Here is a 14,488-nt window from a genome sequence, read left to right on the forward strand (position 1 = left end):
GAAAAGTGAGTCAATTATTTTTTAGTAATACATTTTTCCACAAAGGCCTTGAAAAAGCAAGATTGCAATTTAGTAGCATTATTAAATCCCTATAAAACACATCATTTTGTGCTTGATAAACTCTGATAATGACCATAAAATGCAAATGCAGATTTAATTTTATATTTACTACTATGAAGTCACCTCCTGAATAAATATGTATAGTTTTATCTCTAGCAAATATTTGTTTTTCTCAGACTGGTTCTCTAATAACTCCAATGTTTTGGGGTTATCAGAAAATAAACACTTCAGGGATGTAAAATAGTTTTAATAGCATCCTTAGCAAAAACAAGAAAAAATTCATAAATTCTTTCAACTTAGCAAATATGACTAAATATTTTGTTCTCTCTATAAATATTGACAGATAAGGATATGTATATATGTGTGTATGTACTTATCTGTATGGACAAATGTGTACTGAGATAGAGAAGAGAGATCTTGTCTTATTGAAATGATCATGCAGTACTACATTAACTTGGATTTTAATTCTAGTTCTAGCCATATGGTTTAATATTTACTAACCATGTGGTTTAATTTTTAGCCTATCCAGCCTCAAATTCCTCTTCTATAAACATATGACAGAGGCTTGTGTTTAAAAATGAAGGAATGTATATCATCAAATAGCAATTCTATTAAAAACCCTTGTTTCCACTTAAACCTCACTGAAATTCACTGAAGAATGTATTATTTCCCATGATTTCAAAGACAGAAGGCTAAATACCATTGGTAGAAATGAGCTACAGTAAACCTGTGGTTTCATGTAATGGGGTATATTTGATATGTTAAATGTAGGACCATTTTGAAATTTAAGATCATTTCATTATAAGCATCATCATGATAACTAATACCAATATGTGAGTACTGAGTCCTAGTTCAAGAGGGAAGAAAAATTTTGTGACAGTTGAGTAAACTTGAATTCTCATGAATATGAGATAATTTAGGAGAATAATATGCTGTTAAGAAACATTCTGAAGTATTTAGATTGAAATTACATGTGATCTACAATTTCCTTTCAAATTGAATAGCAAGATATGTAAGAAAGAAAAAAAGAAAAAAATGTGACAAATCATTAATAATTTATGAACCAAGATGGAAAGTACAAGATTGTTCACTGCATTATTATTTCAACTTCTGTATCCATTTGAAATTTTTGATTATATATAGTTAGAAGGAAGCAAGTTTTTCATATCATTATTTGACTTCCTAATCATTGAAGTGTTTATGAAAAATAATCAAGATTTAAAAATATTTACTTATGTGAACATACACGTTATGTAATGAAAGGCATGAGTAAAGTACCATATATATATATATACACACATATATACACACACACACACTTGTATATGTTCATATAATTATATAAATGCATATATTATTTATATAGTTTGAAAATAAATTTTATATTATTTTCCATTTGTTATCATTTCTATTTGTTAATGTGTCTCCTATTTTATATAAGTGTTTTCTCATACATAAGTTTTTGAGTTATTTCCTAATATTAGCTTAATTGAATAGTCAGTATTCAGTAGAAGAATGAATAAATTAGCAAGTCATGAATGGAAAGGATAAGAAAATAAGCTATTCTTTTTTAAATTTAAATATTTATTTTTTAGTTGGACATAATATCTTTATTTTATTTATTTATTTTTATGTGGTGCTGAGGATTGAACCCAGGGCCTCACACATGCTAGGCACGTGCTCTACTGCTGAGCCACAACCTCAGCCCTATTCTTAATTATGTGATTCAGGCGGCATGCATATATTGCTTCTGGTTTTCCTTGGGTTGAAAATTAGACTCTTCTGGCACTGGGGTTGTGCCTCAGCAGTACAGCACTCGCCTAGAATGAGTGAGATGCTCAGTTTGATTCTCAGCACCACATAAAAATAAATAAATAAATAGAGGTATTGTGTCCATCTACTATATATATATTAGACTCTTCTTTAAAAATAGAGATAAAAAACACTACTTTGTAATGAGGAATTCCAGTTATAGGCAATTAAACCCCATGCTGTTTATAATTTATAGAAAATGTAATTTTAAAAGATACAACCATGTATGATCACTTTACTATACTTTTGATTTTGGTACTGGGGATTTAACCCAGGGGCACAGTACCACTGAATTACATCTCCAGTCCTCTTCTTAAATTTTTTTCTCTTGAGCCAGTGTCCTGTCAAGTTGATGAGATTGGCCTCAAACTTGTAATCTTCCTGCCTCAACCTCCCGAGTAGCTGGAATTCCAAGAATGTGTCAATGTGCATGGCATTAATACACATTTTCTAAGATGAAAGTGTATCCATGAATTTTATCAGTATAATAATTAGTGACTTCTAATTTAACACATTATAGAAGAACTAATTTAATATTATATTATTACCTGGCAACTAGTGACTGCCATTTATATATAAAGAAATAAAATCATAGATTTGTTAAATAGTCATTAAGCAGCAAATAATAACAGTCTTTATTTAAATATTATACATATTAACAGAGCTCCATAATTTACTGTGAGGTCTTGTGATGAAAATAAACTACTCTAATTATCTTCTTCTTCTTCTTTTTTTTTTTTCCAAGACAGGGTGTCACTATGCTGCCCAGGCTGGCATTGAACTCCATGGCTGAAGCCATCTGCCTGCCTCAGCCTCCAGAGAAGCAGGGATTAAAGTTGTGCACCACTACATCTGGCTTGTAATTATCTTGAGGTTTACCTGAAAGTGTGTGGTTTCACATTCACTATAAATAATTGGTGTCCTATGCTTTGGAAACACAGAAAGTCATATTAAATTTTAGGAACTTGTTTTGTAACTTGGAGGCAGAAGAAAAATATTTTGGCCCATTGACTTGATCCTAATCTTTGCAAGGACCCAGGAATGAGAAAATAGGAAAGATACAGGAATGGGGATGAGGAACAAGCAGATCTGTCAGCACTATCTGGAAGGGAATGTGGGGGGCAAGGGGCAGGAACTCAGGAGGGGCTAGAAAAGAAGTGGTCTCTTGCCTGAACATATATAGTAACTGTTAAGTTAAAATTCTGATACTGGTAAACTATTACAAAACTTGATTATTAAAATGATGAGAAATAAAATCAGTTTATTTAGAATTCAGTGACAATGAGCATGATTTTAGCATATATAGTCTTAAAAATTTATATTAACACAATAGCATTTTAATGATTTTTAAAATTCAAGGGACAATGTATATAATAGAAAATTATATTTTAAAATTTTTTTAAGAATTTGAAAATTTATTAATTAAAATGATTGGGTCCTAAACTCATAATTACAAAATGCTCTAGTACCAGTAGTCTCATGACTTTCTGAATGTACTTACTGGTGATCTTCTGTCAATTTCCAGGACAAAATTTTCAGGATTACTGTTTGTTACTTGAAGTTCTAAAGTTTCGTGTGTAGGATTATATAAGGGAATAGTCTGTATGACATACCTGGGAGGAAATACAAAAATAGTGAAGTTGCTGTATTCACAAACTTTTTCAATAATAATTCCATAAATTGACCATTACAGGTTGAATTGTATCCTCCCCAAAAGATATGTTGGCACATAAAAAATTATAAAATTTATGGGGTACAATGTTATGCTTTGATTGTGCAACAAAAAACTGTCAATCAAAAATTAAAATATATTACTCAAAAAAAGATAAAATTCTGTCCATCTGCAATCTATGCCAAATTAGTCAAACTGTCTAGTAAATTTATGTAGCATTCAAAATACATTTTTTGAAGTCCTAACTCCCAGTGCCCTCATGACCTCAGAATGTAATGTTATTTGTTATCTGGAATCCATGTAATTTATTAAGCTCAACTGAAGTCATAATGGAATAGGGTGGGCCCATAGAAAAATATGAAAGAAATCTCAAACTAGTTTTCCATGCTACTCTAAGAAAAAAAGTACAAATACAATTCACAATCCAATATGATGCATACATTTGATGCCAAACTTTTTGGGTTTTTAACAGCATTTAGTGATTTATGTTTCAACTCAGATATAGATGATTTCAATTATTTTCTCTTGCCTGATTAGTTTCAAGCAACTTGTGATTAGTTGAAATTGAAAAATGTTTATTCTGACACCCTTATATTATTTAAATATTGGAGCTGCAGGTATGTGCCTTGGATTTTGCTATGAGTAAATCATGTTGGAAATATATTAGTGGGCTGGGGATTTAGCTCAGTGGTAGAGCTCTTGTCTAGCAAGCATAAGGTCTTGGATTCAATCCCCAGTACTACAAAAAATATACATACTATTATGAATAAAGTCCATTTTCCTATTTCTATTTTCTTGATTGACAAGTGGCTCATCTAATTACTATAAAAAATTGAAAGTGCTAAAGGGAAATTGTTCATAATTTCCTAAATCCAATTTATCAGCTCATTAAAATTATATGTACACCTATGAAATTTAATTCAAATATAATCAGCATTTAAATCTTAGTCTGGGGTAGATTAATTACTTCACATGGTATGGCACTAGTTACATTTATATTTATTTTCAGCAAGCACATTTTTCAGATATTTGTGATTTAGCATATCAATTTTTTTTGGTACTGCCTCAGCCTCCTGAGTCACTGGGATTATAAGTGTATTCCCACCATACCTGACAATATATTACTTTTTAAATAATCTGTGTCTCACAAGCTTTCAATAGTGATTAAGCAACAAAACTCAATAGCCATGTAAAAGTGAAATTGAAATAGTTTCCATGTGATAAGAAAACAAAAATTGAGAAAAATTAAGGATATTTCCTTAGCTACATTTTTATAGGCTCTCAAATATTCAAACCCTAGGGAATCAAATAGAATTTTCAGGGTAATGTTCAGGGAAATGCATATTTTCTTAAAGATTCTTGCTATTAACACTTTGACTTTTACCTTTCACTACTGAGTTTCCTGATACAAGGTGAAAAAAAAATTGAAGAAAGAATTTGAAAAAAATATATATCCAATTAGATGACTATATAGCAATAGTTTATGCTTATTTTCAAATATAATTTGCAGAAAACAAAGGTCTCCTATAGTGGAGCCACATTCAGTTGTAATGGGAGAGGCATAGTTATTCCTGTTAATCAAAGTAAAAATTAAGAGGTATCCCATCAGTCTCAGTTCATTAATATGCAAAGTGATTTTAATGTGAGGAGGTTTAAAATCAGTTCTGAATGATGCTCATAGTATAGCCAGTTTACTGCCTCAGGGAGGAAAAAACAAATACAATACGGTATTGCTATTGGATCTACAAGTAGTGGCTGGAATGAGGTTGAACAATAGGTAGGACGAAAGAATAGGAAGGGCCTCACATAGCATTCTAAGGCACTTTCATTTCTATTTAAAGGCAACAAAGTAAGCTGAAGTGGTTGGTTGTCTCTTAAGTGGAAGTATGGCATTCTTAATTATATATGACAAAAAATTCTTGGCAACTAGTTAGAAAACAAACTGCAGTTGGAAAGGAGGGCAGACACCAAATCTAATTATAATTATAGTATGATAATCCAGATGAGAGACAATGAGGGCTTGAGCAGTAGGAACAGAGAGGAGGCAAAAGCTTTCTGAGATATTAGGTAGGGAGGAGAAATGCAAAATGGTGAAAGTCTGTGTTTGGAAACAGAAGTGACAAGAAGCACTGAGACCCTGTATAGGGACCTATAGAGAATGTGGATAGCCTACTGCTGAACTGTTAGATTTATTCTGTAAGTAGCAATTAGCAGAATGTTCTAAAATGGAAATGGACACAAGAGGTAATATACATATGATTTTGTTTTTACATAATATGTAAAATATATACAAAACCAATTAGCTGGGCACAGTGGCGCATGCCTGTAATCCCAGCAGCTCGGGAGGCTGAGGCAGGAGGATCACGAGTTCAAAGCCAGCCTCAGCAATGGTGAGGCATTAAGCAACACAGTGATACCCTGTCTCTAAATAAAATGCAAAATAGGGCTGGGGATGTGGCTCAGTGGCTGAGTGCCCCTGAGATCAATCCCTGGTGTACATCTTCCCCCACCCCCACCCCAAAAAAGAAAGCCAATTAGTGTTTTCCAGGATCTGTGAGGAGGGGGCAAGTTACAGTGACTGCTTCATAGATAAGGAGTTTCCTATTGGGGTGATGAAAATGTTTTTGAAAGTTGACAGAGGTGTTGTTGCACAATAGTTTAAATGTACTTTAATGGCACAACAGTTTGAATGCACTGAGTTATTTACTTTAAAATTGTTACCTTTATTTTATATGGAGTTCTCCTCACAAAATAGAAACAAAAATAGAAAAATGAGTGAAGTAAATAATATCAGTTTACCACACATGATGTGAGTAGGTATTGTTCATGATGCTCCCATTTCAAATGTGTGTATGTGTGTGTGTGTGTGTGTGTGTGTGTGTGTGTGTGTTTAGGGTTGCACAATAAAGCAGACTTTTTAATGGGGGGTACAGTCAAGAAAGTTTTAAAGCCATGGCTTGGATGTCTGCTTGCATGATGAGGACACTAAATGAGAGAAAACACACAGCAGGAAGCTTTGCTGGGAGATAATGAGACTGTAGCAAATTTAATTAAATGTCTACCATACAGATGGAGACATGAGTCTGAAGTTCAAGAGGGGTTCCAGCTGTAGCCACAGAGTCTCAATTCAAAATAAAACAAAATATATTTGGTCCAAAATGTGTACTTAAAACACTCCTAATTATAACTTAAATAGAATTCTATTTATATTTTCTTAATAAGTAATCACTTTGCAAAAATAAAACTACAATTGACAGTCTGCCAACACATGTTGTAATTATGAAATAAAGTGAACTATATTTTAAAACATTCACTAAACAAGCAAATGAAAAACAGCATAAGATTTATGGGGATTAAAGTCTATTTCATTGCAAACTATTATTATAACTTGATGACATTTGAAATGTTTTTTGTATCATCTCCATTTCAAGCATATCAAAAGCAAGAAAATCTGCAATCACCATGGGCTAAAGAGAAAAATACAAACTAAAGATGTATTTGAATGACATGAAAGTATCAGGGAGACTATTAGAGAAGAGGAAGAGAAAAAGGAGAGGGATGTGAAGGGCAATGGTGGGTAGATATGATCAAAGTATGCTATTTGCATATATGACTATGCCACAATCAAAGTCAGTATTCTGTATAATTAAAATGTACTAATAAAAAATAAATCCTGATTCATTGTTAATCCAGTAAGTTTTTTAAATTGAAGTGAATCTAATAGTTTCTTACATGCCAGGTTTCCAATAATTAGAGATGGAAGATTGTAGATTGTACATGTGTATATTCAGGATTGTTGATACATATATTATTTAGGGGACAAAATTCAATTTCTGAAGTGTTCAAAATGTTACTATTTAGTTTTATATTTCTTCATAGTCATGAGAATTTTTTTATCAAAATCATTTCAAACTTGTTAATATAGTATAGGAAGAAGAAAATCAACATGAACAATGAAAAACAAAAAATGATAAATTTAATAAATCAAATAAAACAAGAAGTAGCATCTTCAAAACTAATTATAGGGTAAAGTATACATGGGAACTCTGCCTGTTGTTTTTCAACTTCTTTATAGTCTTAAACTATTTCAAAATAAAAAAAAAATTAGAACAGGGCTGTGGTTGTGGCTATGGTTCAGTGGTAGAGTGCTTGTCTAGCATGTGTGAGGCATCGGGTTCTATCCCCAGCACCACATTAAAAAAAAAAAAAAACTAAATAAACAAGATAAAGCTATTGTGTCCATCTACAACTAAAAAAAATTTAAAAAATTAAAACACATTATTCAGAATCCAAGTGATGATAAAATATCATGAATCCACAAGGATAAATATACTTACTATAAAATTCATAAATCAAAAGATACCACCAATATGTGAAAGTTCCTTGCGTAACTAAATGGAATTAATTTCATTTTGCCAATGATTTATTAAGTGACTACTATCAATCTTTCTGAGACTCATTAATAATAATCTATAAGGCCAACTATGGATGATAATTAAGGTTGTCTCTGACATAGAAGTGCAAATATGTAGTCCTTTTATTTACTTTGCTCTTCTCTTTAACTTAAAACAAACCTAGGAACAACTAAATGTGTAGCCCCAAACAATGTTTCCAATACACTCCAGACTTTTTATGACTTCCTACTCATTATACATATGTCTATCTCCCATATAATAACAACAAAATGGTCTTTGATATTGATAGCTGACATAAAAACTAAATAGAAGAACTGTAAAATAAAATTGAGTTAATCTGTCTGAATACAAATACTAGGGAAAAGGGTAAACAGAAAGGAACATTTAAAATCATCCCCCAAATACTAAATCAAAAACAGAGATATAGGAAGTAAAGAGAAAATAGAGATGGTATAATTCAAGAATTCTAAGAACTGAAATTCATAAATCTCCTTATTTAAAGAGATCTCCAATGGCTGGGCTGTAGCTCAGTGGTAGAGCGCTTGCTTAGCATGTGTGAGGCACTGGGTTTGATTCTTAGCACCACATATAAATAAAGGTCCATTGACGACTAAAAAAATATTGATAAAAAAATAGAGATCTCCAAATTGGGAACAGTGGCTTATGCCTACAATCCCAGTGATTCAGGAGACTGAGGCAGGGGTATTTCAGGTTCAAAGCCAACCTCAACAATTTAATGGGAACCTGTCTAAAATAAGAAATAATAGCCAGGTGCAGTGGCGCACACCTGTAATCCCAACAGCTCCAGAGCCTGAGGCAGGAGGATCTCTGACTTCAAAGCCAGCCTCATCAACTTGTTGATGCACTAAGCAACTCAATGAGATCCTGTCTCTAAATCAAATACAAAATAAGGCTGGGGATGTGGCTCAGTGGTTGAGTGCTCCTGAGTTCAATTCCCAGTACCAAAAAAGAAAAAGAAATAGCATAATATAAAGGGCTGGGGATATAGCTTAGTGATAGAATGCTCCTGGGTTGAATCTCCAGGATCCCCGTACCAAAAACAAAACAAACAAATAAATAAATTTAAAAACCAGCAGTCTCTAGTTATCTAGAAAAATATACAAAAATAGAGTCATGGCAAGACATATCATTAAGAATTTTAAGGTAAGGATACTGGATGAAAAGATCTTACAAACTTCCAAAATGGATAAGGATACAGGATGAACTGGTTAAAAGATAGTTATTATCAAACATCTTTTAGTATTATGATTATTGGCCTTTTAATCATAGATAAGTATGACTTTCATTAAAAAATTAAATTTTAGAAAAATGTGCTTAAAAATAACTAGAGAACTTTAAAAGAAAAATTCTAGCACTTTTTATTAGAATGAAAAAAATAATGAGAAAAGTGAGTCGAATTTTCACATAATTGTTTTATATTTGTTAATAACATTTATATATGGTTATTATATATCAACATTTTAAAATGAGAAATATGTACATAACTAGGATTTAGTTTGTAAATAACTTGTTGAATCAGACATGCTGGTGTCCCACACTCAGCTACCCTAGTAGATTATTATTATTATTATTTTTACCAGTTATCTGTCCTCATCCTATTTTTCTGCATGCTTGCTTTTAATCTCTCATGGATCCAGGAACCCCCTCAACACTATAGAGAGCAGACATGCCTGGGAGTTTATGTGTCATTCCAAAGATGCTTGTAGTGACTAGTTTAGGAGTTCAACAGCCCACAATATAATATAGTTATGTATTGTATATCTCAAAATAGCTAAAAATTTTTAAATGTTCTCACAATTTGAGGTGGTATATATGCTATTTAGCCTGATTTAATTATTTCACAGTGTACAAAAATCTCATTTATACCCCATAAATATACATAATTACTATCTAACAAATAAAAAATAGAATAGGGATCAGACTATGAAAAAAGCCCCAAACAACAATAATCAGTTCCTTTGCTTCAAGGCATGGCAAACTGTGTCTTTAGAACTAGGGTCCAGATCTATCTATCTCTCTCTCTCTCTCTCTCCTCTCTCTGTCTCTCTTCAGAATCAGGCAGTCAGGGACTATATATGCAATTACATTCACACTTAGCTTCTTCCTCTTTCTTATCCTGTTTTCTCTATTCTCCTACTGATTTCTCTCAAATCACTTCCTTAATGAATCACTTGTAGTGACATTTTGATTCAAGATCTGGTACTGGAAGAATTCAACACTTTTGATGTGCTGTGGGAGAGAAATCAACTAAAAGGCACTGATTTGCCTACTAGAGTATATACTTTTAAAAAGTTTATTATGGCTTGCTTACCAGCACCAAATTTGGTGCCACACATGTAATAGGAACTTGATCACATAAATATGAATGGTCATATGTCAAGGGAACATGGTATTAACCAAATGATGGTGTTCACAGTTGCCCATTGCCTATCCTCTGCTTTGAGTTAAATAAACTTCCATCAGGCTTCCCTCTTTCCTATAAGCCCCTGAACTCGGCTTATTTCCAAGTGTAAGCAAGTGTGTGTGTGTGTGTGTGTGTGTGTGTGTGTGTGTGTCACACACACATACACACGAACATGCTTCCTTTCTCAGCCTGTATGAATCAATTTACCGTGGTGAGATACTTTTCCTATTAGACCCCACTGACCATTTCCCCTTGATTGTCTAGCATTCCCTCCAAAAGATTCTGTTTATATCTGCTTTCCTCTTCCTTTACCCTATAAGATTACAATCTCTTTTCAATTTGATTTTGTGGCCCTTGCAGATTTCTGAAGCATTCTTTCTATTGGAATCATCCCTTTCCCTCCTTTGCAATAATCCTTTTGAACAAAACTCTTTACTTACCAAGCCCTGATTTTTTTTTTACAACTTTTCTACTAGTAATACATTTAGTTCTTATTTTAACATATTAAGGCTAGGGTTGTAGCTCAGAGGTAAAGTGCTTGCCTAACATGCCTGAGGTCTGTTAAAAAAGTATTGTTAAAAAAAAGATTAAATGCATTAAAACAGTGATGTTGTATATAATTTTTTAATATAAATAATCTTTCTGTTAAAGAGAACTTACTTTCCAAGGTCACATTGTATTTCTGGTATTGTGTTTGTTTTTGGAAGTTCAGTAGTTAATTTCAGTAAATACCAGAACTCTTCTCCCATTTCAGGCTGGAAAATAATGCTGGTAAAAATATACAAAATACTGTTAGTAAAATGGAAGGAAGACCAATAGAGTAGAGAAAGAGGATGGAGAGAAAGGGACAAGGGGAGGATATGGGAAAGTAATGGTGAATGACATCTACCAAATTATGCTATGTCTATGTATGAATATACCACAATAAATCATAAATCTATATAATTATAATGCACTAATTAAAATAACACCCGCCTGTAATCCCAGCAGCAGGAGGATCTCAAGTTCAAAGCCTCAGCAAAAGTCAGACGCTAAGCCAATCAGTGAGACCCTGTCTCTAAATAAAATACAAAATAGGGCTGGGGATGTGGCTCAGTGGTCGAGTGCCCCTAAGTTCAACCCCCAGTATCCAAAATAAAATAACAATAATAGAAGGCAGATCAATAGAGTAGAGGAAAGGGATCAGGAAAGGAAGGAGAGGAGGGAGGGGAAAGTGGGGGGAACAAGATTTATCAAATTATGTTGTGTGAATATTTGAATATGGCATAATGAATCCCACTATTATGTTTAATTGTAATGCATTGATACGAAAAAAATTCCTGTCAGTGGTTTTAGATTGTGTAATAGGTTTGGCAAGAAAAATAAAATATCTCAATTTGGTAGAAATAGTTCGTATCAAATATAATATTTGACAAGTACTCTGTGATGTACTCTACTGTTATTGTGAATATATTTTTTTAAACTTTTTACTATTTGGTGAGTAAATCATGTCATTATTCAAGACAAATAATGATATCATTAATATCTATTTAATAGATGTTTGTTCAATTAGTGGAAAATGTTTACATATGAGTATTTTCAACATTGTGCAGGATCAATAAGAGCTAAAGTCCATTTTTTAACCATCACTGAACCAAATTTAGTTTGTTGAAGTGAATGCAAATGTACTTTCATGGGAGGGCTATCAAGTGACATGTGGTTTTTAAGAGCTTCCTTTATTATGTGCTCAGCTCTGGGGAAACAGAGCTTGTGGTAGTTTAAAAGTATAACTGATATGTCAGCTCCATCATTTTTAATTTGTATAACTTCAAACAAGTCATTTGCTTTTTGAGCTTCAATTTCATCATATATAAAATGCGAGAAATCAGTTCTACCTCTTAGAGTTGTTATGAGAATTTTATGTGTTTATTATGTAAAATATATGCTGCAATTATAATAATAAGGTAGGCAGTCAATAAGCATTAGCCCAGGTTGTGCCTTTTCATATATACTGATTTTAAAAATCCAAGATTCAGTCTGTGCTCACAAAGCCTGTACAGTCACATGGCAGAGATGGGATGAGCCAACATTTCTTAAGGGAATCTATTAAAATAACATCTTTTCTAATATGCTAAGTTCTTCTTTTCCTGTTTTGCATTCTAATCTTTATCCTTTAAAACTTCTCAAATATATTCATCTATTCATCTGCTTATTAAAATAACAATTACTTAATTCCTATTAAAGGATATTGTGCTAGAAGAAGCAATAATTTATCTTGGATTGTATTATATTAAGTGAAATAAGCCAGGCACAGAAATACAAATACCATATGATCTCACTTATATGTAAATCTGAAAAACTCAAACTCACAAGCAGAGAGTAGAATGGTAGTTGCAGGAGACTAGGACGGAATGGTTGGTGGGGGGAGTTGGTTAAAGGATAATGATATTTCAGTTAGACTAGAAGACTAAGTTCATCTATTCTATGACAAGATGATTGTAGTTAATAACAATATTGTATACTTGACAACTGCAGAGAGAGTACATTTTAAGTATTCTCAGATGATGAACATGTGAGGAGGTAAGGTACATGTCATTCAACTTGATTTAATCATTGAACAGTATATACGTATTTCAAATCATTGCATTGTATACCATAAATATATCTAATTTTTATTTATTAAGATAAGTTAATGAATTAATTACAAAATGAATTATCCTCAAAAAAGCATGTCATAGAATATACTTCATGGAATATATTTCATGGAATATAATGATGGAATACATTAAACACAAATACTAAGTCAATTACAAAGTTGAAAACTGTAATACGTAACCTGGATATTACTATTGAAACAAATAAAGTTGATTGTTTCAGTACATTTTTGAGATAATTATATTTTTGTGTGTTTACATATATGAATATATAATTCAAAAGTTTTTCACAATTATCATTCTATAAGAACAATCATCATTATACTAGTAGTATTTGTGTATGTATGTGTACATTTTCACTATAGTGTAACAACATTAATTTAACTTTATCTCTGTTCTCCAAGTGAATGACTTTTACTTAATTGTGAAAAAATATAAAGAGTAATTTTCCTCAAGGAAATTGAAAGTTTAGTCCCTAGTCCTCATGAAATAAGTTTCATTTGGTTCAGTTGCTGCACTCAGAATGATCTGGTTTCTAAAAAGTATAATAGAGGTCAAAGGAGAAATTTAGGAATTATTTAACTTAATATACCAATAAATAATAATTTCACACTGAAGTAAACAAAAGCTCACTCCAAATTAGCACCTTTTAATCAGGAAATAGTATTAAAGCATGTAAAGAAAGAATTTTAAAATCTTATTTTCAAAGGGTCAATAATAAACAATAATGGCATATTCATGTCATACCTTTCTTCTTTATAGCCTGTTGTTGCTGGAGAATACCAGACAATATAGTTAACACACTCTAATGGATTCAGTGTGAGTTCCTGGAGTCCACTAAGGGCATCATTTGTTAATTTCACATCTATGTGGATAATTTTTTCTTTTGGATTAGAGATAGGTATTTCAATGCAAACAGTCTCCTAGAAATGCAAAACAATCAGCTTTAAGTGTCAGCATAGTCATTGTTCTATGAAAGCAAATGTAAAGAAAACTATTATTGGAGTCCATTTGTTATATTTTATTCTTGATCCACAATTGAATATATCTTATTCATTTTTAATTTCTTGTACATCTTTCTTTATTAATCTTGGTAAATAGTAGGATTATTATTTTTAACAGCAAACAGTACAAAGAGATCCATGTGGCTAAATGGTAAGACATCTATTTATAAAATTATATTTAAAATATTTTCTACCAGTATTATTACTACTATGAGGTCGATTTTTCAGTGTTTCCTTTGGCAGTAACTTGATTATGTTAGAGTTCACTCATTTTCTAGGCAATCTCACATATTTTGTAAAACTATTATCAGACTTAGACTCCTATGATGTTTCCAAGGATCAAACTCACAAAAACCTAAAGGAAGGAAATTTGGGTAGAAACTTTTCCTAGGGCTTAAGATAGAAAACTAAAATGAAACATTTTGGCCTAAACATTTGTCCTGGACTGCTACTCAGATATTTTTCAG

At 32.0% G+C, this 14,488-nt stretch overlaps 1 protein-coding gene across 1 annotated transcript in view; it reads right to left on the reverse strand.

Moving 5' to 3' along the window:
* Cfap47 (cilia and flagella associated protein 47) overlaps positions 1–14,488 on the reverse strand; it is a 408,435-nt gene that overhangs the window by 94,906 nt on the left and 299,041 nt on the right. The window contains exons 52-54 of the mRNA XM_021725557.3: positions 13,765–13,940; positions 11,045–11,152; positions 3,374–3,485 (exon numbers count right to left, since the gene is read on the reverse strand). Of these exons, the coding sequence (XP_021581232.3) occupies positions 3,374–3,485; positions 11,045–11,152; positions 13,765–13,940 (396 nt within the window). The remainder of the gene's footprint in view (positions 1–3,373; positions 3,486–11,044; positions 11,153–13,764; positions 13,941–14,488) is intronic.

This window comes from Ictidomys tridecemlineatus, chromosome X (genome assembly GCF_052094955.1).
Source record: "Ictidomys tridecemlineatus isolate mIctTri1 chromosome X, mIctTri1.hap1, whole genome shotgun sequence".
NCBI classification, from domain to species: Eukaryota; Metazoa; Chordata; class Mammalia; order Rodentia; family Sciuridae; genus Ictidomys; species Ictidomys tridecemlineatus.